Source organism: Bufo gargarizans, chromosome 10, assembly GCF_014858855.1.
Source record: "Bufo gargarizans isolate SCDJY-AF-19 chromosome 10, ASM1485885v1, whole genome shotgun sequence".
In the NCBI taxonomy this organism is placed as follows: domain Eukaryota; kingdom Metazoa; phylum Chordata; class Amphibia; order Anura; family Bufonidae; genus Bufo; species Bufo gargarizans.
Genome location: NC_058089.1, coordinates 37,581,458 through 37,602,137, shown reverse-complemented (window position 1 = coordinate 37,602,137; position 20,680 = coordinate 37,581,458). Strand labels below are relative to the sequence as shown.

The 20,680-nt window shown below is 45.4% G+C and overlaps 1 protein-coding gene across 3 annotated transcripts in view; it reads right to left on the bottom strand.

Moving 5' to 3' along the window:
• Positions 1–20,680, bottom strand: part of PPP2R5B (protein phosphatase 2 regulatory subunit B'beta) — a 158,503-nt gene that overhangs the window by 92,844 nt on the left and 44,979 nt on the right. For all 3 annotated transcript variants that reach the window (XM_044270393.1, XM_044270394.1, XM_044270395.1), the window contains one exon: positions 7,411–7,607. In XM_044270393.1, coding sequence (XP_044126328.1) covers positions 7,411–7,607 — 197 coding nt within the window. The remainder of the gene's footprint in view (positions 1–7,410; positions 7,608–20,680) is intronic.

Here is a 20,680-nt window from a genome sequence, read left to right as displayed (position 1 = left end):
TTATTTTTTATTTTTCATACCATTCTATTTTTCCTGTTCCCCTACTTTTGCTAGCAATTTAAAGTCTGCCTGGGACAACCCCGACTTTTTGTGAAAAAAAAAAAATGTATAAAAGAAGTTTCATTAGGCAAGATGGTTGGCCCATTTTCATCCCCCTCTTTTTATAATATTTGAGTTTCGCCATTAGGCCTAATCCCCAAACGGGAACCGGGAAAATTCCGACTGATCCTCCACTTGTCCTTTCCTAGGGGCACATCTGTTAATGATGGCATCTCCAAGGATGACGCCTCGGTTTCTTATGTGCCTTTTGATAGGGAGGTGGTTCTGTTCAGAGCGGCGGGACAAGGAGCCTTGCTGGCTAAGTCAGAGGAGTCTGCTTCCGATGCACCCGGATAGCTGCCACCTTCTGGGATGTATGGTGGACGACTTATATTTCTATGACACTTACCTACCGATGGGCTGTTCCATCTCCTGCCATTTTTTCTAATTGTTTAGTACCTTCCTAGAATGGGTTATCCACATTCTTAGGCGTCAAAATCGATACCCCCCTAATGGTTTTCCATCTCCCTCAGGATACGTTAGAGAAATTATTAAGTTTGATTGAGAGGTTTTGCTCAGCCAAGTCTGTAACGTTGCGTCAAATGCAGGGTTTGCTCGGCCTTTCAGTGTTTGCATGTCGAATAATGCCTATAGGCTGAGTTTTTTCCCGTCGTCTTTCTTTATCCACATGCAGTACTAAAAGACCTGAGCACCACAGACGCCTGACCACACGCCTTAAGCGTGATTTGCTTGTCTGGAGGGAATTTTTGCGTTGTTACAATGGCCATACATGTTATCAAAGGGCGGAATAGTCCTCTGTAGACCTGTCCTTTTTTACCGACACAACGGAATCAACCTGTTTTGGGGTCATATTCGGTCCTGAGTGGTGTGCCGCCCCTTGGCCAGAGGAGTGGCGCTCGGCAGGGTTCTGTTACAATATTACACTCCTGGAGGTTTTCTATATTATCATTGCCATTAATTTATGGGGCCATGAACAGGTGTGTTTCTGGATGGACAACATGGCGGTGGTTTACTGTATTAATAGGTTGACATCTTCATCGCCTCCTGTGTTGGCACTGCTCCGACATCTTGTGCTTTGATGTCTGTAGCTCAACGTCTGGTTTTGTGCTTACCATGTCCACAATGGCGCTGCTGATGCTCTTTCCCGTTTTTTTTTGGACAGGAATTCCGGAACTTCTTGCCGGGGGCAGACCAGGAAGGCCTTCCCGCAACAGCTTTGGGACTTGCCGATCACCGCATGATGTCACTAGTGAGAGCATCGGTTACACCTGCGACTTGGACTGGACATATTAAGGCATGGGCGGAATTGGGGGCACGTGTTGGAGATGTACCAGGAGGGGAGCCCCTGATTGCCTGGTTGGAGGTGACAATTTTGTATCTATTATGGCTGAGGGACCAAGGGGTCTCTGCTACTGTAGAGCAGCGTAGGCTTTCGGGCGTTAGTTTAAATTTCAAATTGTATGGTTGGCCCGACATCACCAAACATTTCATCATTCACCAAGCCCTTAAGGGCTGGCGCAAGGAGTATGTACGTCGCGAGCATAGACACCCAGTATCTTATTAGTTATTGACCCGTTTATGCGACATCTTACCTTCTGTTTGTTTCTTGCAGCTTTTTTGCCATTTTTTGCAGCCTTTAGGATTGGGGAGCTAGCTTCTCAATCGCATTTCCGACTAGGAGGTTTGCAGTTTGAGGACGTGCTCCTCAGCGATTCTTTCCTCCGTATTTTCATTTGCCGCTCAAAAACAGACATTTTCGTCCGGGGTGCTTGGCTTCCTTTGTATAAGGTAGAGGGCCCAGCATGCCCCTATGCGGCGGTATAGGAATTATTGGCGTCTCGTCTCCAGGGTGCCCCCCTTTTGCCGAATGCCGACGGCACTCCACTCACCCGTTTTCAGTTTGTCCGTTTTTACCCGCTGCCTCGCGGCCGTAGGTCTCCCTAGCTCGGGCTTCAGCACCCATTCCTTCTGCATTGGAGCCACTGCATAGGCAGCTGGAGCCGGTTTCCCAGACTCTGAAGTGCAACGTATTTGCAGGTGGAGGTCGGCGTGTTTCTCCTCATACATGTGCCCCCACTTATTAGTTAGATTTTCTTTGCAGACCCTGTCCAGCCGACCATCTGCTTTCTTGGACATTCTTATGTATTTTGGGCAGGCCAGCGGTCCAATTATCGGCCTGTTGGTCGCAGCCTCAGCGTCCAGAACGTCCAGGTCTCTTGGCGTGGCATTCGGGGTCTACTTTGGTTTCAAGTCTTGCCTGAAGCGGTGGAGATAAGTAGAGCTGTCCGTTCTCCAGTCTCCTTAGTCATACATCCCGGGGGCAATGACCTCTGCCTGCTAAAAATGGCCGAGCTCATTGCTCTCATTAGGGCGTACCTGGAACGACTCCCTTCCTTTTTCCACGAAGTCGCAATTGTCTGGTCAGAGATCATTCCTAGAGTAACTTGGCAGGGAGCCAGGCATGCACAGGCTATAGAAAGGGCCAGGAGGACAATCAATGCCCGCATTGCTCGCTTTGTACGCTCCACGGCGGGAGTTGTGGTGCGACACCGACAGTTTGAGGGCGATAATATGCACCTCATGAGGCCCGATGGTGTATATCTCAACGATTTTGGTCTCGACATCTTTCTCTCTGGATTGCATGTATGGGTACACGGCCTCCTCCGTGGAGGTTGGTTGAGTCATTTAAGAGGGAGAAGAAGGCGAACTTGCCCACGAATGAATTCTGTGGGGCACACTGCTTCTTCTTATGAGGCAATTTGTTTGGTATTATAAAAGAGTTGGATGGTTGGAGAAAAATAAACTAATAAAGCTGTGACCGACCCTCACCCAACAAGATGGTTGTCAAGTGTTGTTATTTATTATAGGTTGAAAGACGGCCAAGGTGTCGGGGGTAAGGGTATTAAGTCTCATCAGTCTATACTGGCCTTTCCTTTTTCTCTGAGTGTATAGTTTATGTTATTTATTGCATATTACTGATTAAGCTTTTATATACTTTTATTTTTTATGTAGACTACTGCTCTTCCTTTTTGATTAATACTAATAAAAAGTTTGATACAGAAAAGTAGATTTGTCCCCGACAGTTTTTTGGGAGGTTTTGGCCATACCTGTACATTGCCTCTGCTCTTTAATGCTGCTGCAGCCTCTGTCCTTGCCCTCTATTGCCACCTACTCCTCAGCCCACCTATTAGGCTCCCAGATTCCGTCCAACACACAATCATTGTCATAGTCCTCACCCTTCCTGCCATTTTTATCAGACTGTGATAGGTCTTCGTGGGCTCCTTGCCCCCCTCCCAATTTGCCCTGAATGCCACTGTTGCTACCACTGCTCCTACCGCCACCACCGTGGCTACAACTGCCACTACTAATAATACTGGCCAGGTAACTGGTGCTGTTACACTCATTCTGACTCTCGAATGACGAGGCCTGAGTCTTTCCTTTGGCTCTCTTCCATTTTAGTAATAGTAATCTTTATATATATTGTGCCAATATATTCCACAGCGCTTTATAATCAGAGGGTTCATGTAATGCCAAAATCATACCTTACATATCAACAAACAAGTCAATAATAAAACAAGAGTAATGAAGGCCCTGCTTGCTATAGCTTATAATCTAATAATTAGCAGATAGCGGTGACACAAAAGTTAAAAAGTGGTTGTTTCGTGCAATGGGCCAGCCATCTTAACAAAATAGGGGAGTACATATAAAGCGGCATAAACTAATCACCAGCTGATATCTGTAGTGCTTCTGATTACATGGGGTTTGGTGGATAGTGTTCAGGGGTGGACTGGGAACTTAAAGAGGCTCTGTCAGCATGATCAACCCTAATAAACCAGGCATACTTCCTAACAGGGTTCATCATTCTAATTAAAACAATACTTTCTGTATCTTAGAATATATATTACTGCAGTCTTACCACATTGAGAAGAGTAGACTTCTATGCTTCGAAAACTAATATACATATTTCTGCTTTTTCACAAACACAATATGTGATTATGTCACCCCCAGTTCTGTGATAAGGTCTGACAGACGTCCTTCTCTACCTCTTGCATGATGTTCTTTGTTTTGGTTTCACTTTCTCATCTCATTTCCTTCTCCCAGGTGTCACCTATTTAGACTAATCCTCTTTCCTTTATATTCCCTCCCATACTGCCTCACTTTGCAGTTTATACTACTTCCTGGATTGAAGTGTTCACTGCTGGAGGCTTCTGCTTGTTCAGATAAGTCCTTTCATGTATTGTGTTTCCTTGCTGGCTTGATTCTAGGTGACCCTGACTCCCTCCATATGAAGTGCAGGGAGCCGGTGGTCGTGTCCCCTCACTATTATAGGGTTTTCAGGTGTCACACAGTCCTAGGTACGTGGGCATACAATCGTCTACCTTTGAGACCCTTGTATGTGCTTAGTATGTGTTTCTGCTTGAGACATAAATGAATGCAGAGGTTTGCAGCAATCAGACATGTCTGCAGTGGCGTAACTATAACTGACTGGGCCCCACAGAAAATTTATGAACGTGCAACCCCCACTCCTGTGGTTAGTCAAGATTGAGCTCTCAGACAAGACCCGTTAGCCGCTCCCTCTGTTTCCTACAGTGTCACTGTATATAATGTCATTGTATAATACTGTTGAAGGGGCCCTGACAATAAAATATTTTAGTCTTCCTCCTGAGGGGGCCCCTTGTAGGTCTGGGCCCCAAGGCATCTGCTTCCCCTGCTTCCCTTATATCTACGCCCCGGCATGTCTAGGTGCGTTATTTTTTTTGTCAATGAGCATATATATATAAAGCTATACGTATAAAGCTGCCTGTACACTTTACATAATTGTCAGCCACATTTTCTCCTGTCTTACCTGAATTCATGCTTGGTGAGAGACGCCTGCCAGATTCCTCTGACAGTGCATTATCTCCCTATCCATCATGCCTGATCCTTCTTTCCAAAAGACTGCCTGATAGGAACGTTAAAATAAAATAACAAACTTTATTAAATAGTCTCTAAAAAGGGAATCATAAACCAACACTCAAGTGGCGAGTGTATCAGGCTAGAGTGTCGCCCTTCATTATGGGCGAAGAAAATACGTATTGTAATATAAATTCCCCACTCCCCCAAACAGATAATGTGGAGACGTATTAACCAGCACACTATAAGTATAGGGACACTGATGATGTTAGTATCAACATCAGTGCTACTATCAGGTGTGGATAGGGTTAATTCCTGTAATAACAACAGGTACGCACTTGAAATGATAGCACTGGACTTGTACACACCAGTGCTACCCAAGGGGTATGGATACAGGTGCCTCCTATAGTGTCAGGCCCACACCTAATGTGGTGTTATCCATCTCACCCTACCCGAATACAGCCAAACCAGTCTACATATATATTTTAAAAACTGGGACTATCCCCATGAGTCAGTAAAAAATGCGTACCATTTAATAAAGTTTGTTATTTTATTTTAACGTTCCTATCAGGCAGTCTTTCAATTATAGACATTCAGGGACGTATACAGAGATACAATTGTTGAATAATTAGAGTTTAAATGATCCTTCTTTCCCCTGACATGTGACATCAAGAGGTCCCCATATGCATTAGATCAGCGGTCCCCAACCACCGGGCCGCGGCCCAGGACCGGGCCCTGGAAAATTGTTTGCCGGGCCGCGGCAATACAGAGGAGGGGAGACGTCAGGGCAGGGGGGAGGGCCCGCGGCCCCGCAAGTGCTTTTTTTCAGTGCGGCGGCCGGGCCCTCCATATATTTTGAGTGCGCCTGCGCTGCACTTCATAACCTGTTATAATCCCGCGAGACCCGTGACCTGCAGCGGGTCTCGCGGGATCACTGTTGGAATGACACGGCGGTGCGCCGCAGGCAGAGCCACGGGATTGCGCACTGACCTGAAGCCCGCCACAGCCTGCAAGTACGGGGGCAGATGATGATCAGTGGCACTAATGTTTGAATTCAGAAAGGGGTGAGCCCGCAACGGCCATATGAGGGCAGGGCAGGGACAGCAAATAATGAGGGTCAAAAACTGAAATATATAGAGAATGGGGGCAAAATGAAATATAGGTAGAGAGGGGCCTCTGACAAAACATTGGCAATTATAACTGGGTTATTATTGCCAAAGTTTTGTCAGTGGCCCCTCTACCTATATTTCATTTAGCCCCCATTCTCTATATATTTCCTTTTCATTTTGCCCCCTCATTATTTGCTGCCCCTGCCCTAATATCATATCACATTATAATAACCGGCATTAATGTCTGAATTCAGAAAGGGGGGCCCACGCCGGCCATATGAGGGCAGGGGCAGCAAATAATGAAATATATACAGAGAGGGGCAAAAAATGAAATATATAGGAGTGAGGGCAAAATGAAATATAGTGAGAAAGGGGGCGACTGACAAAACTTTGGCAATAATAACCACGTCGGCCACATGAGGGGCATGGTGGTGCTCTTGGTTATTATTGCCAGAGGGGAGGGCCCAAATTCAAAGGTTGCCCTGGGGCCCATAGAATTCTAGTTACGCCACTGCGCCAGACGCATGCGTGCCCGGCGCGCATATCACACACAGCGTGCGGCCGTACAGCGGGTCAGAAGGAGAGCATTCCTTCCAACTGTGATGCCAGCCAGCCACTGCCATCTATAGGAAAGCTGAAAAGGGCTAGTGAGGGAGGGATTGGTTAGGTCTCATTGCCCCACCAATGCAAATGAACATGAAGGCGGGAGGGGGGGGGGCGGTTGCCGGCATCCAGTTTCAGATAGTATCTGAGGGAGTGAGTGGGAGAATGACCTGCAGTTCCTTTTTCGTGTCACCTTGAAAATATCAGCAGTGCAGCAGAGACCCTAGTCAGTTTTGAGTCACATTTAAATAATAAATGTAATAGTTATCTATTTTAACATGATCCTTGTGTTTTGTTATGCGCGTGAATCAGTCAGCGCCGGCCATCACCCACTAAGCCCCACCCATCCCCTAAGCCCCGTCCAAGACCTAAGCCCCCCCTCCCCGGTCCCTGGGAAAATTGTCTGACATGAAACTGGTCCTTGGTGCAAAAAAGGTTGGGGACCACTGCATTATATTGTTGGCCTATAATATTGAAATCAAAGGGTTCAGTCGAATGTTGTCTAATGTGGTTGGGTAACTTGTATTGTACCCTGATGCTATTGCACCATTTACAAAAACCCAGCAGTTTAGTGTTCTTCTTTACCATTTTTAGGTTAGGTTATAGTTTGGAACTCTTATCTCAATCTCTATATGTAATTTCTGAGCAGAGTTTGGGTGATGGTCAGGCAGCAAACAGAATATATGGAATTATTAGTACAATTATAGTCGATCTTCTTCCCAATGCTTCCAAATGAATTACTCACCATTTTAATGATCTCAGGATAAACCGGTTCTATGAGCACTCCTCTGTTTGTGGCAATGCACTCAACTAGCTCATTCAACGCAGCCCTCTTAATCTCCTTGCCTTTCAGGTCGGCCACACAGTCCATAAAATGGAAGATAACTGAGCATTGCTGCAGCTTCTTACAGAACAAGTCATGTAGCTCAGACACAGGAGCATCTGTAAAATGAAGGAGAAAACAGAAGTCAGTAGAGCTTAGGACATTGAAGAGGTTCTGTACTCAAAAGGTCAAAGCAAACCTGTGCCTCAGCAAACTGATAGAGTAAAATTTATTAAGACTCCTACTTTATACAGCAGTCTTCATAAATAACATGCAGGAGTAAGATGCAACAAATTTATGGCCAGTGGACAATTCTGCTTGCATGTACAGTACACATGAACACCATAGAACCATTCAAATGAATTCACACAACAGCCTTGTTGCAGGAATTTCTGTGACTGAGAACCTGTTCCACACATCTGAATGGGGTTGTTTCTGCAGCAAGTACATGAATATCTGCAAGCTCCAACCAGAAAACCTGATAATCCACCATTTGTTTTGGCATAGGCTGGAAGCAGAGGAGAACCAGTCCTCTAATTAATAAAAAACAAAGTGTTATCAGCAGATTCTATTTTCATATTTTAATTCAGGGCTCCTAGTGTTCCCGAAGGTTCTCTAGAAGTACATTTTCTATAGTTTTCTATGATCATCCAATAGTTCAGATAATCCCACAACTTTAGATTCCAAAGATCTTTCTGTTTCTTATCCTTGCCATTCTCAAAATCTCTGCTTACTGGATAAAGACTTTGCTGTTGACATGCTGGGCAAGATTCTAGACAACTTATCCAAAAATTCCAGAATATTTTTTTTTTATAGATGATTTGGAAAACCATGATAAATCAAAAAGATTATAAGTAGTACATAATTCCAATCACTATGACCATCAGCCTAAAAAAAGCATGGATACATCTATCAGTGTCCATGAAAAAATTTATTTACAAGCTTTCTAGGTATTTAAGAACTAACAATGATCTTGGGACCAAATACCTGCATGGACCTAATGCTGTTCACAGCTATTGATTATCTTGATAATGTGCGGTCAGCCTGTCTATTATGATCAACAAACTGATTGCCGACTGATCCCATGTAGATCATGGGCCAAGTACCCCTTTCAACACTATCCATGTCCTCAGGATGCAGATCAAGTTGAAAACTGCAGAGGAGCTTGGGAGCCATCAGCTCTGTACCCTGCCATTCACCCTTGTAAACCACCTAGGCCTTGGCAACGTACTTACCTCTTCCACCCTTTGATATACAGGGTTAGGCATTCTGCTTTATGACACTATTACATCTGGGGGCATTATGTATGCTCCACTTATACTTTTGGTATTACTATGGCTATGTTATCTCTTAAGTACTACATTCAGGTATCTGGGCAGCAAAGAGGGCACCATATTAGGGGTAGCAGCAGGATGACACTGTTAGGTGGTGGCAGGATGATGGAATAGTGAGAACCTAAGATATCTGGACAGCATACTCTGCAGACAGGAGTCACAGCTGGAAGAGTTCATGATGGTTTTGCACATCATTCTCCCCATGGTCCTGTCACAACTCTGTATCACATAGATTTCAAGACCCTCCTAAGTTACAACAGTAGATCTCAACTTCTCTAAGGCTAGGTTCACATCTCCTGACCTTCACTATTAAAAAAAAAAAAACTAACAACTACTACAGTAACTACTTTACTAAAATAAAGGCAGAAGGCCAAGTGCACACAGGAAAAATTTGCTGCACTTTTTTTTTTGCCAAAACCAGGAGTGGCGCCTACAGGGTTGAAAAGTATAAGGGAAAAACGTATAACTAGGGATAAGCGAATCGACTTTGGATGAAACATCAAAAGTCGATTTGCATAAAACTTTGTTTCAATACTTTAAGGAGCGAGAGTTCGGGTACAGTATGATAATGTATTGGCTCTGATGAGACGTCGCATAATAACTTCAGAAATTGATTTATACTGTAAAAAAAAACATTTCCCAAACTCGGGTTCGGTTCGGTTTCGCAATACGGCCATGGCCGGGCGATGGACGTGTGCATGAGGCCTTAACCTGATTTCTTGGGGTAGGGTATTCCAGAGAACCGATGCAGCTCAAGAGAAGTCTTGGAGCTGGGAATGAAAGGTTAGGATTATTGTGGAAGAGATGTGGGAAGGGGGGGTGCAGCACTGTGGAGAGCTTTGTAGGTGCGGATGAGCAGTTTAAATTGGATTCTATAGTGTACGGGCAACCAATGCAATGACTGGCACAGAGTGGAGGCATCAGAGTAGCAGTTGGACAGAGAGGTGATCCTGGCTGCTGCATTAAGAATAAATTGGAGAGGGAAAAGTCTGGTTAGAGGGAGACCAATTATTAGTGAGTTGCAGTAATCAAGGCGGGAATTGATCAGGGCAACAATAAGAGTTTTTGTTGTTTCCATTGTGAGAAAATGTCGGATTTTTTTGAGGTGCAGGCGACATGAGCGGGAGAGAGATTGGATGTAGGGGGTGAAGGAAAGATCAGTGTCAAAGGAGTGATGATAGTGTAGCACACTGAGAGGGAGATATCAGATGTCACATTTGGGTTTGGGAGGGAAAAACCACACCGATCATAGGAGGAAAAGGCGTAAGGAAATAAGGCCTGGAAACTACAGAAAGGAGATGGACACCTCCTAGTAAAACCCTAATCAAAGTCCTGACTAGCTACCAGTATGAACAGACCCCAGAGGTAGATGAGTTCATACACTGGAATACCTAGTGTCCTAACTCACCCTATAGGACCCTGGTACTAATGTCAGGACTGAGACAACCTGTTCCTCCAAAAGGAAGGACATACAGGCCTCAGGCCTTAATACAAATGACAGGGAAATGCAACACACAAAACCCACACAAAGAGATCCACACACGAGCCGAGATCCACACACCAGCTATCCACAACTCCAACAGAAGCTATAAACCGCAAAGCATAGTGGGAGAAACCACAATAAATAGAGAAGGTAAAATGACCATAATAACCACACCTGGGGAAAGAAGGCGTGGCAAGCACCAGAAACAACACAGACGTCATTTGATCCAAACGGAAAACATGTCAGATCAAATCACGTGTTGCCAGTCTCGCCGATCTCCTGCCACCTCTCGCAGGAACGTCCATGACAGTAACCCCACTTCTACGGTGACCTCCAGGCACCCAGGAACAACCTTATCCGGATGAGACCCGTGAAAGGCTTTCACCAAACGACTGGCAATCACGACAGATGCCGGTACCCACATCCTCTCCTCTGGTCCATAGCAATTCCAGTGAACAAGATACTGAAGAGATCTACGGAGAACTCAAGAGTCAATAATCTTGGCGATCTGGAATTCCAAACTACCGTCCACCATGACAGGAGCGAGTGGCAAGGGGGATGACTCCAAAGGTTCAACATATCACTTCAACAAAGATTTGTGAAACACATTATGAATTTTCAGGGCCTGAGGAAATTCAAGACGAAAAGCTACAGGATTAATAATGGCAGTGATCTTATATGGACCAAAACCTTGGACCCAAATTAAAAGAAGGAACCTTCAACTTAATATTTCTTGTGGAAAGTCACACAAAATCACCCACACATAGGTCTGGACCCTTCATACGTTTCCTGTCAGCCACACGTTTATACTTGTTGCCCATATTCATCAAGTTATTTAGAATTTTCCGCCATATAGAAGACAATGATGACGAAAAATGCTCCTCCTCAGGGATACCGGAAGTATCCGAACCAGAGACTGTTCCAAATTGTGGGTGAAACCCATATGCCTCAAAAAATTGCGACTTACCAGTGGACTCCTGTCTACGATTGTTTATGGCAAACTCTGCCATAGACAAAAACGAGGACCATTTCTCCTGGTTCTCAGAGACAAAACACCTTAAGTAAGTCTCCAGACTCTGATTAGTGCGCTCCGTCTGTCCATTCGTCTGAGAATGAAAAGCAGAAGAAAAAGACAGTCGCACTCCCAGCCGACTACAGAACGCCTTCCAGAATCTAGACACAAACGGAGTCCCACAATCCGAGTCCACGTCAGAGGGAATGACATGAGGTTTCACAATGTTGTCAACAAACACTTGCGCAAGTGTTTTAGCATTAGGTAGGCCAGGCAATGCTATAAAAAGCACCATTTTACTAAAACGATCAACTACCACCAGAATAACTGCCTTTCTAGATGAATTAGACAGATCAGTAATAAAACCCATAGACATGCGAGTCAATGGTCTGGACAGTATGGGTAACGGAAGTAGAGATCCAGAAGGTAGAGTATGTGTCACCTTAGCTCGTGCATGGATACTACAGACTGACACAAAGTTCTCAACACACTTACGCAACCATGGCCATCAGAATCTACGAGAGATGAGTTCAGCAGTGGATCTACTCCCAGGGTGTCCCATAAGAACCGTACAGTGATGTTCCTCAAACACCTTATGACACAATTCTGACGGAACAAACTATTTCCCAGAGAGGCAAGACTCTGGTGCATCTCCCTGAGCCTCTAACACCTTCACCTCTAGGTCAGGGTATAGAGCGGATATCACCACCCCCTCCGACAGTATCGGACTCGGATTTTCAAAATCGCCATCTCCAGGAAAACTATGTGACAAGGCATCTACTTTGACGTTCTTAACCCCAGGATGATAAGTGACAATGAAATTGAATCTAGTGAAGAACAAAGACCATTTGGCCTGCCTCCGGTTCAGTCGTTTAGCCGACTCCAGGTAAGCCAGATTTTTGTGATCTGTGAACACCGTGATTGGATGAATCGTGATTGGAATGAACCCTTCCAACCAATGACGCCACTCCTCAAAAGCTAACTTAGTGGTCAGCAACTCTGTTACCCACATCGTAATTTCTCTCTGCGAATTTTTTTTTAGAGAAAAATGCACGTGGGCGCCATTTACCAGATGACAGGCCCTGTGATAAGACTGCTCCTACCCCCACCTTGGACGCGTCAACTTCCACAATAAAAGGTTGTGATATGTCCAGCTGCACCAATACAGGGACAGAAGCGAAGCACTCCTTAACAGCAGAAAAGGCTTGCAATGCTGAATCCAACCACACTGAAACATCCGTCCCTTTCTTAGTCATGTCCGTTAAGGGTTTCAGCACTGTCGATTAGTTCTGAATACATTTTCGGTGATAGTTGCTGAACCCCAAAAACTGCATAAGAGCCTTCAGATTTTTGGGTCTATCCCAGTCCAATACAGCACGGACTTTCTCTGGATCCATTCGAAAACCTGAAGATGACAGCAGGTAGCCCAAGAATTGCACCTCATGTACAGCAAAAATACACTTCTCTAATTTTGCGTATAATTTATTATCTCTTAGGATCTGTAACACCTGTCTAACGTGATCCTAATAAGTCTCCTCGTCTGGAATCCAAATACACGACAACAAACCTCCCCACCAGGTGATGAAAAATGTAATTCACAAAATGCTGGAAAACTGCAGGAGCATTGGCCAACCCAAAAGGCATAACCAGGTTCTCGAAGTGACCCTATGGGGTATTAAAAGCCGTCTTCCATTCATCCCCTTCCTTGATCCTGACCAGATTATATGCCCCCTTAAATCCAACTTGGAGAACACCTTGGCATCAACAATCTGGTTAAACAAATCAAGAATCAAAGGAAGGGGGTAAGGATCACAGACAGTCATCGATTGAGCTCACGGAAATCCAGACATGGCCTAAGAGTTCCGTCCTTTTTTTTAACAAAGAAAAACCCTGCTGCCACTGGAGATTTGGAAGGTCTTATGTGCCATTTAGCCAAACTCTCGATAATATACTCTCTCATGGCCGTTCTTTCGGATCTAGAAAGATTATACAACCTAGATTTGAGCAACTTAGCTCCGGCAATAAGATTGATAGGACAATCATATTCCCGATGCGGAGGTAAATCCTGGCATCCACTTTCAGAAAATACATCAGCAAAATCTGATATAAAAGAGGGTAATGTTTTAGTGGTTAAAGCAGAAAAAGATGTATTCAGACAATTGTCAATGCTATAATCACCCCAATCCAGAATCTGTCTAGCTTGCCAATCAACGGTTGGATTGTGCTTGCTTAACCACTGTAAAGTCAGAACCAACAGAGCAGGGAGACCCTCCAACACAAAACAAGAGCTGAATTCCTGATGAAAGTCACCCACTCTTAATCGGATGTCCTGCACCATTTGAGATAAACGCGTCTGAGTTAGAGGTGCAGAATCAATAGTGAAAATGGAAATGTTTTTCTTTAATGCACTTGTAGACAACCCGTGCATACAGACGAACTGAGCACCAATCAGATTCACCCCTGCCCCACTGTTGATAAACACCTCAATCCCCACAGTCTTAGACTCTAGCGGCTCCTCGGCAGTCAGGAGAAATTGGGTACTACCAGTCAAAGACAAATGCACGTTCTCTGACTCTCCTCTCACCCCTCCAAGAATCAAATGGGAATTACTGTAGATGTCCCTTTTTTTTCTTTTTGATGCTGAATGCATGAACATACATCGATAAAATGTCCCCTTTGTCCACAGAAAAAACACACTCCCTTCCTACGACTAATATGCTTAAAAGCAGATCCAGGAGTAGCTCCCCCTAATTACATGGGTTCGTCCCCAGACATAAACCCAGGAGTATCTTCACCCAAATTGTCAGCGGAAAACGATACGTTATGTGATAGTATGTCCTGAGAGTGGGGGCTCCTAGATCTCTCTCTCAGGCGTCTATCAATGCGTACTACAAGAGACATAGCAGCTTCCAGAGACTCAGGATTCTCATGAAAGACCAAAGCGTCCTTCAGCCTCTCTGATAATCCCTGGCAAAACTGACTACGGAGAGCTGGATCGTTCCACTCAGTATCCGTAGCCCACCTCCTAAACTCAGAACAAAAGATCTCAGCAGAACGCTCTCCCTAATGAAGGCCACGTAGCTTGGTCTTGGCCAGGTAGGTCTGATCCGGGTCCTCATAGATGAGACCCAGAGCTTTGAAAAATTCATCCACCGACCAGAGAGACTGCGATCTCGAGAAAAATCCCATGACTGAGCATCTCCTTTAAGCAACAAAATAACCACACCAACTCTCTGAATCTCATCCCCAGATGGGTGTGGACATATCCTAAAATACAATTTGCACGCCTCCCTAAACAAAATGAAATTATCACTTCCCCCAGAGAATCTGTCCGGGAGGGCAACTTTAGGCTTAAGCCCGACCTGGTAACCACCACTAGGACCAGCAGCCTGTGGTCTCTGGATCTGCGAGACGGTCGTGCAGAGTCAGCTACCTCCAAAGACAGCCCCTACACCTGTCTGGCCAGTGCAGCAATTGGATCCATGGCTGTGCTGAAACAAGCAAAATAAAATGACGGTTTCGGCGGTTTATAATGTCACGTTCGGGTGCGGAAGGGAAACACCACACCGAACATTGGAGGGAAAAGGGTGAGAGAATAAGGCCTGGAAACTAGGGAAAGGATATGGACACCCCCTAGTAAAACCCTAATCAAAGTCCTGACTAACTACCAGTATGAACAGACCCCAGAGTAGGTGAGTTCATACACAGGAACACCTAATATCCTAACTCACCCTATAGGACCCTAGTACTAATGTCAGGACTGAGACAACCTGTTCCTCCAAAAGGATAGTGTTGATCAAGCACCAAAGTGCTCTACAGAGCACCCGAGCAGAATGGAAGTTAATGGGAGAACCCAAGCATTAAACCAGGCACTCCCTGCTCTGAAGAAGGGAGGGTGTCTGGTTCATAGGAAAATTTCAGAAATTGATGGAAACACCACTGAAATGGTTCGGGAACAGCATGGGGAGGATGTCTGGATGAATCTTGGACTCCCAGGTCGCTGCTGGGAACGATGTAGTCCGAGTAGTATGCCACTTTTACATAACATATATATATATATAAATATAGCTCATTTATGTCCTATGCCTTTTTTAGCATCATACAGTGGATGTGGATTTACGAATATATTATATTATCTTTTATCATATCTGATGTATTATAGTATTTTATTGATAGCATTTTAATAATTTATTCTTTTCCTCCAAACTGCGATATGTATCTATATACTTTTAAATCCTTTTAATTACGTATTTATGTATTGTTATATACACAACAATTTTCTATATAGCTTCCTTTTTGGTTACCAATTTTTCCTTTTATTAACTTTGTGATTTTTTAGACTTGAAAAAGGAGTACATTGACTCCAAAACGCGTTGTCATTTACCAATAAAAGATCCTATACATATCTACTGAGGTCTTGCCTTTGCGCCAGAAGGTATCACTTTTTGGGTACTGTCACAGTACATACCCACCCCAATTGTGTTTCACATCATTCCTCTGGAGAACTGGCTACTCCGCTTACGAGGATTAAGAGATACCGGCTGCACCGACCCCTTGTTCTCATGAGTGTTATGCCTGCGTACGCACAACACCAAAAGGTGAGCACAACCATTGATGTCTTACTTCTAAATATTTTTTTTATAATTGTAACGGTCACGTACACACACACACACAGGGGGGAGAATAGTGACCACTGCGCTCCACCCTCACCCCTGGCCCTGCCTACTTGCCTCACGAGTCCTGATGACAGGTGACAACTGGACGGCAGTCCCTAACTCAGGATATGTGCGGGAAGGACAGACAATACAAATAACGGATAGCGAATGGACCGGGTCAAAACTAAGAGGACAACGCAGTACAGAGGGATAAGCAATGAAAGGTCAGTAGAAGCCTGGGTCATAAATACCAGGAGAGTTGAAAGGTACCAAAGGAGTCCGCAAAGAATAGTCAGGTGGAAGCCGAGGTCAATATACCAGGAAGGATGCGTAGTACAGGAGGAGCAGGCAAAGGATCGTCAGGGAACAGGATCAGGTAAGTACACAGGTATCCAACAACTGCCAGGAACCTAAATTAACAGGCAACCTGTGGCCAGCAGGCTGGCTGTATTTACAGTGGGGAGTAAGGATCATGTGACGTGGCCAGCGTCACCAGACCGACCAGTCGAGCACTGAGTGATCAGCTCGGTGCTCAAGGCAGACCTAGGAGCAGGGAGCCTCCCAGCTAGTAAAGCCGCCCTGGGAATGAGGTCAAACACAGATCCTCGCTCCCGAAGCTAAGCAGCAGGTCTGCGGCTGATGGGAGACCGAGTGCGCCTTCGGCACCCCGTTACAGTACCCCCCCTTTTACGAGGGGCCACCAGACCCAAGACTTCAGGTGACGGCCTTTAATGGCCAGCAGCTACCTATCCCCTACGTCGTAGCGTTCTAAATGAAATTTTCGAACAAGTCTAGGAGCATGAACCTCCCTGGCAGGTACCCAAGATCTCTCTTCAGGTCCATACCCCTTGCAGTGAATCAGGTACTGCAAGGAATTACGCACCTTCCTGACATCCACTATTTTAGACACCACATACTCAACAGCATCATTAACAAGAACCGGCAGAGGCGAGGCTTTCGATGGTACTACCGGTTCAAAATATTAGTAGAGATTTATGGAACACATTATGAATGTGGAATGACTCTGGCAGCTCCAACCTAAATGATACCGGGTTAATCACCTCCGTGATCTTATATGGTCCAATAAAATGAGGAGCAAACTTTTTAGAATCTACCTTAAGAGAGAGATTCTTGGAGGACAACCATACCTTATCCCCAACCTTAAAATTCACCCCCCTTGAACGTCTCCTATCGGCCTTGAGTTTCTGAGAACTTTGAGCCTTTTCTAAATTTGATTGAACCCGGGCCCAAACTGTGCACAGTTCAGAGGAGAGCCTATCCGCCTCAGGGTTAGAGGAGGAGAAGGATGACCCAGAATGAAAACGTGGATGAAAACCATGGTTACAAAAGAAAGGTGAATCCCCAGCAGAAGAATCAACACGGTTATTCAAAGCAAATTCAGCCAATGGAAGAAATATCACCCATAATTGCTGGTCACCAGCAACATACAACCTCAAGAATTGTTCCACAGACTGATTAAGGCGTTCAGTCTGCCCATTACTCTCAGGGTGGTAGGCAGAGGAAAAAGACAATGAAATTTGACATTTTTGACAGAAGGCCCTCCGGAATTTGGACACAAACTGCACACCCCTGTCAGAAACAATATTTTCTGGGATACCATGCAATCAAACAATTTCTTTCACAAAAATAGACGCCAGGGTTTTGGCATTCGGGAGTTTAGACAGTTGAATGAAATGGACCATCTTGCTAAACCTATCGACCACTACCCAAACCACAGTCTTACCCTCCGCCGGCGGTAGGTCAGTTATAAAGTCCATCGAGATATGGGACCAGGGTCTACTGGGAATGGGTAGGGGTCGTAGGTTACCAGCAGGGCGAGTCCTAGGTGTCTTGGACCTGGCACAAACCTCACAGGCTGACACGTAGGACTTGACATCCCTAGTTAGAGTGGGCCACCAATAAGATCTAGAAACCAGATCCTTAGTGCCCTCAACACCCGGATGTCCACAAAAGGCAGAATCGTGACACTCACCCAACAGCTGGAGACGAAATTGTACGGGAACAAACAACTTATCTGTTGGGGTGGATACCGGTGCCAGATGTTGTTCAGACCTAATGCGAGCCGAGATATCCTGGGTTAGAGCTGCTATGAAGATTTTTGCTGGTAGGATGGATTCAGGTGGTACCTCAGTAGGTTGAAATGCATCGAAGCTCCGAGATAATGCATCCGCCTTCACATTTTTACTTCCCGGCCTGAACGTAATGGTAAAATCAAAAATAGTAAAAAACAGAGCCCATCTGGCTTGACGGGGATTCAACCTCTTCGTAGACTCGAGAAACATAAGATTTTTATGGTCAGTGACAACAGTTACACAATGCCTTGCCCCCTCCAGAAAATGCCTCCACTCCTCAAATGCCCATTTAATCGCCAGCAGCTCCCTATTCCCTATGTCGTAGTTTCTCTCAGTGGAAGAGAATTTCCTGGAGAAGAAGGCACATGGTCTCAGGTTAGTGAGGCTAGCAGGACCTTGTGAAAGGATTGCTCCTGCGCCATCCTCGGAAGCATCCACCTCCACAATAAAAGGTCTCTCCTGATCAGGCTGGATCAGAATGGGAGCGCTACTGAATGCCTTTTTTAATTTTTCAAATGAAGAAATGGCCTCGTTAGACCAATTCTCCAAATCGGCCCCTTTCTTAGTAAGGTCGGTCAATTGTTTAGCAATTACGGAAAAATTAATAATAAATTTACGATAGTAATTGGCGAAACCTAAGAACCGCTGTAAGGCCTTTAAGGATGAAGGTCTTACCCATTCCTTAATTGCTAGTACCTTACCAGGATCCATCTTGAAGGCGTGAGGAGTCAGAACATGCCCTAGAAACAGAATCTCCTGTACACCAAAGACACATTTCTCTTGCTTAGCGGATAGCTGATTCTGCCTCAACACCTCTAATACTTGTTTAACATGAGACACATGGGATTCGAAGTCAGGAGAGAATATCAAAATGTCGTCAAGATAGACAATAACAAATTTACCTAAGAACTCCCTAAGAATGTCATTCATGAAGTTTTGGAACACAGCTGGGGCATTGCTGAGTCCAAAAGGCATCACCTGATATTCAAAGTGTCCTGCCGGAGTATTGAACGCCGTCTTCCATTCGTCTCCCTCCTTGATTCGGATTAGATTGTATGCCTCTTTCAGGTCAATCTTGGAAAACCAGGTTGCCCCCAGAACCTGGTTAAATAAATCCAGAATCAATGGGAGGGAGTATCTATTCTGGACAGTGATTTTATTTAATCTCCGGTAATCGATACATGGCCTAAGACCACCATCTTTTTTCTTAACGAAGAAAAACCCTGCCCCCATAGGAGAGACAGAAGGTCTAATTTACCAAGGCTCTCCTTAATATAATCTTCCATGGCCTTTCGTTCTGGGTTAGAAAGATTATAAATTCGCCCCTTAGGAAACTTAAGGATCCTTTAAATTATCAGACAGACCTGACCTGACCTGACTCTTCAGGGCTGGTTCGTTCTATCCGGAGGGGACACACCACCTTCTAAATTGGGTGCAATAATCCTCCAAAGGTAGATTGCCCTGAACCAGTGCCTTTAGAGCCGTCTCGGCTACTAGAGCCCTGTCTGGTTCATCATAAAGGGTACCCAGGGCCTGAAAGAACCCCTCCACAGAAGATAAACAACTGGCGCCAGCAGGTAAAGAGAACGCCCAGTCCTGGGGATCACCCTGTAGTCGGGAAATGATAATGCCCACGCGTTGACTCTCGGGGCCAGAGGACACGGGGCGCAAACGGAAGTAAAGTCTGCAACTCTCCTTAAAAGAGAAAAACTTCTTCCGGTCTCCAGAAAAGGGGTTCTGGGAGCTTAATCTGGGGCTCAAAATGCGGACTGGATGCCTGAGGAGTGGGAGAACCTTGCCCTAACTCAAAAGAACTGAGTTTTTTCCCCTAGCTCCTGCACCATCTGTGTCAAATTAGAGACATGGTCAGTCAGGGTGACCAGAGGATTCATTATACCGTGGTTATTAGGCCTGTTAATCTGTAACGGTCACGTACACACACACACAGGGGGGAGGATAGTGACCACTGCGCTCCACCCTCACCCCTGGCCCTGCCTACTTGCCTCACGAGTCCTGATGACAGGGGACAACTGGACGGCAGTCCCTAACCTAGGATACGTGTGGGAAGGACAGGCAAGACAAATAACGGATAGTGAACGGACCGGGTCAAAACCAAGAGGACAACCCAGTACAGAGGGATAAGCAAAGAATGGTCAGGAGAATACCTGGGGTCCTAAATACCAGGAGAGTCGAAAGGTACCAAAGGAGTCCGCAAAGAATAGTCAGGTGGAAGCCGAGGTCAATATACCAGGAAGGATGCGCAGTACAGGAGGACACAGGTATCCAACAACTGCCAGGAACCTAAATTAACAGGCAACCTGTGGCCAGCAGGCTGCCAGTATTTATAGTGGGGAGTGAGGGTCATGTGACATGGCCAGCGTCACATGACCAACAGACCGACCAGTCGAGCACCGAGTGATCAGCTCGGCGCTCAAGGCAGACCTAGGAGCAGGGAGCCTCCCAGCTAGTAAAAGCCACCCTGGGAACGAGGTCAAACACAGATCCTCGCTCCCGAAGCTAAGCAGCAGGTCTGTGGCTGATGGGAGACCGAGTGGGCCTTCGGCACCCCGTTACAATAATCATACTACCCTATGAGTGCTTTCCCATCTTTTTTT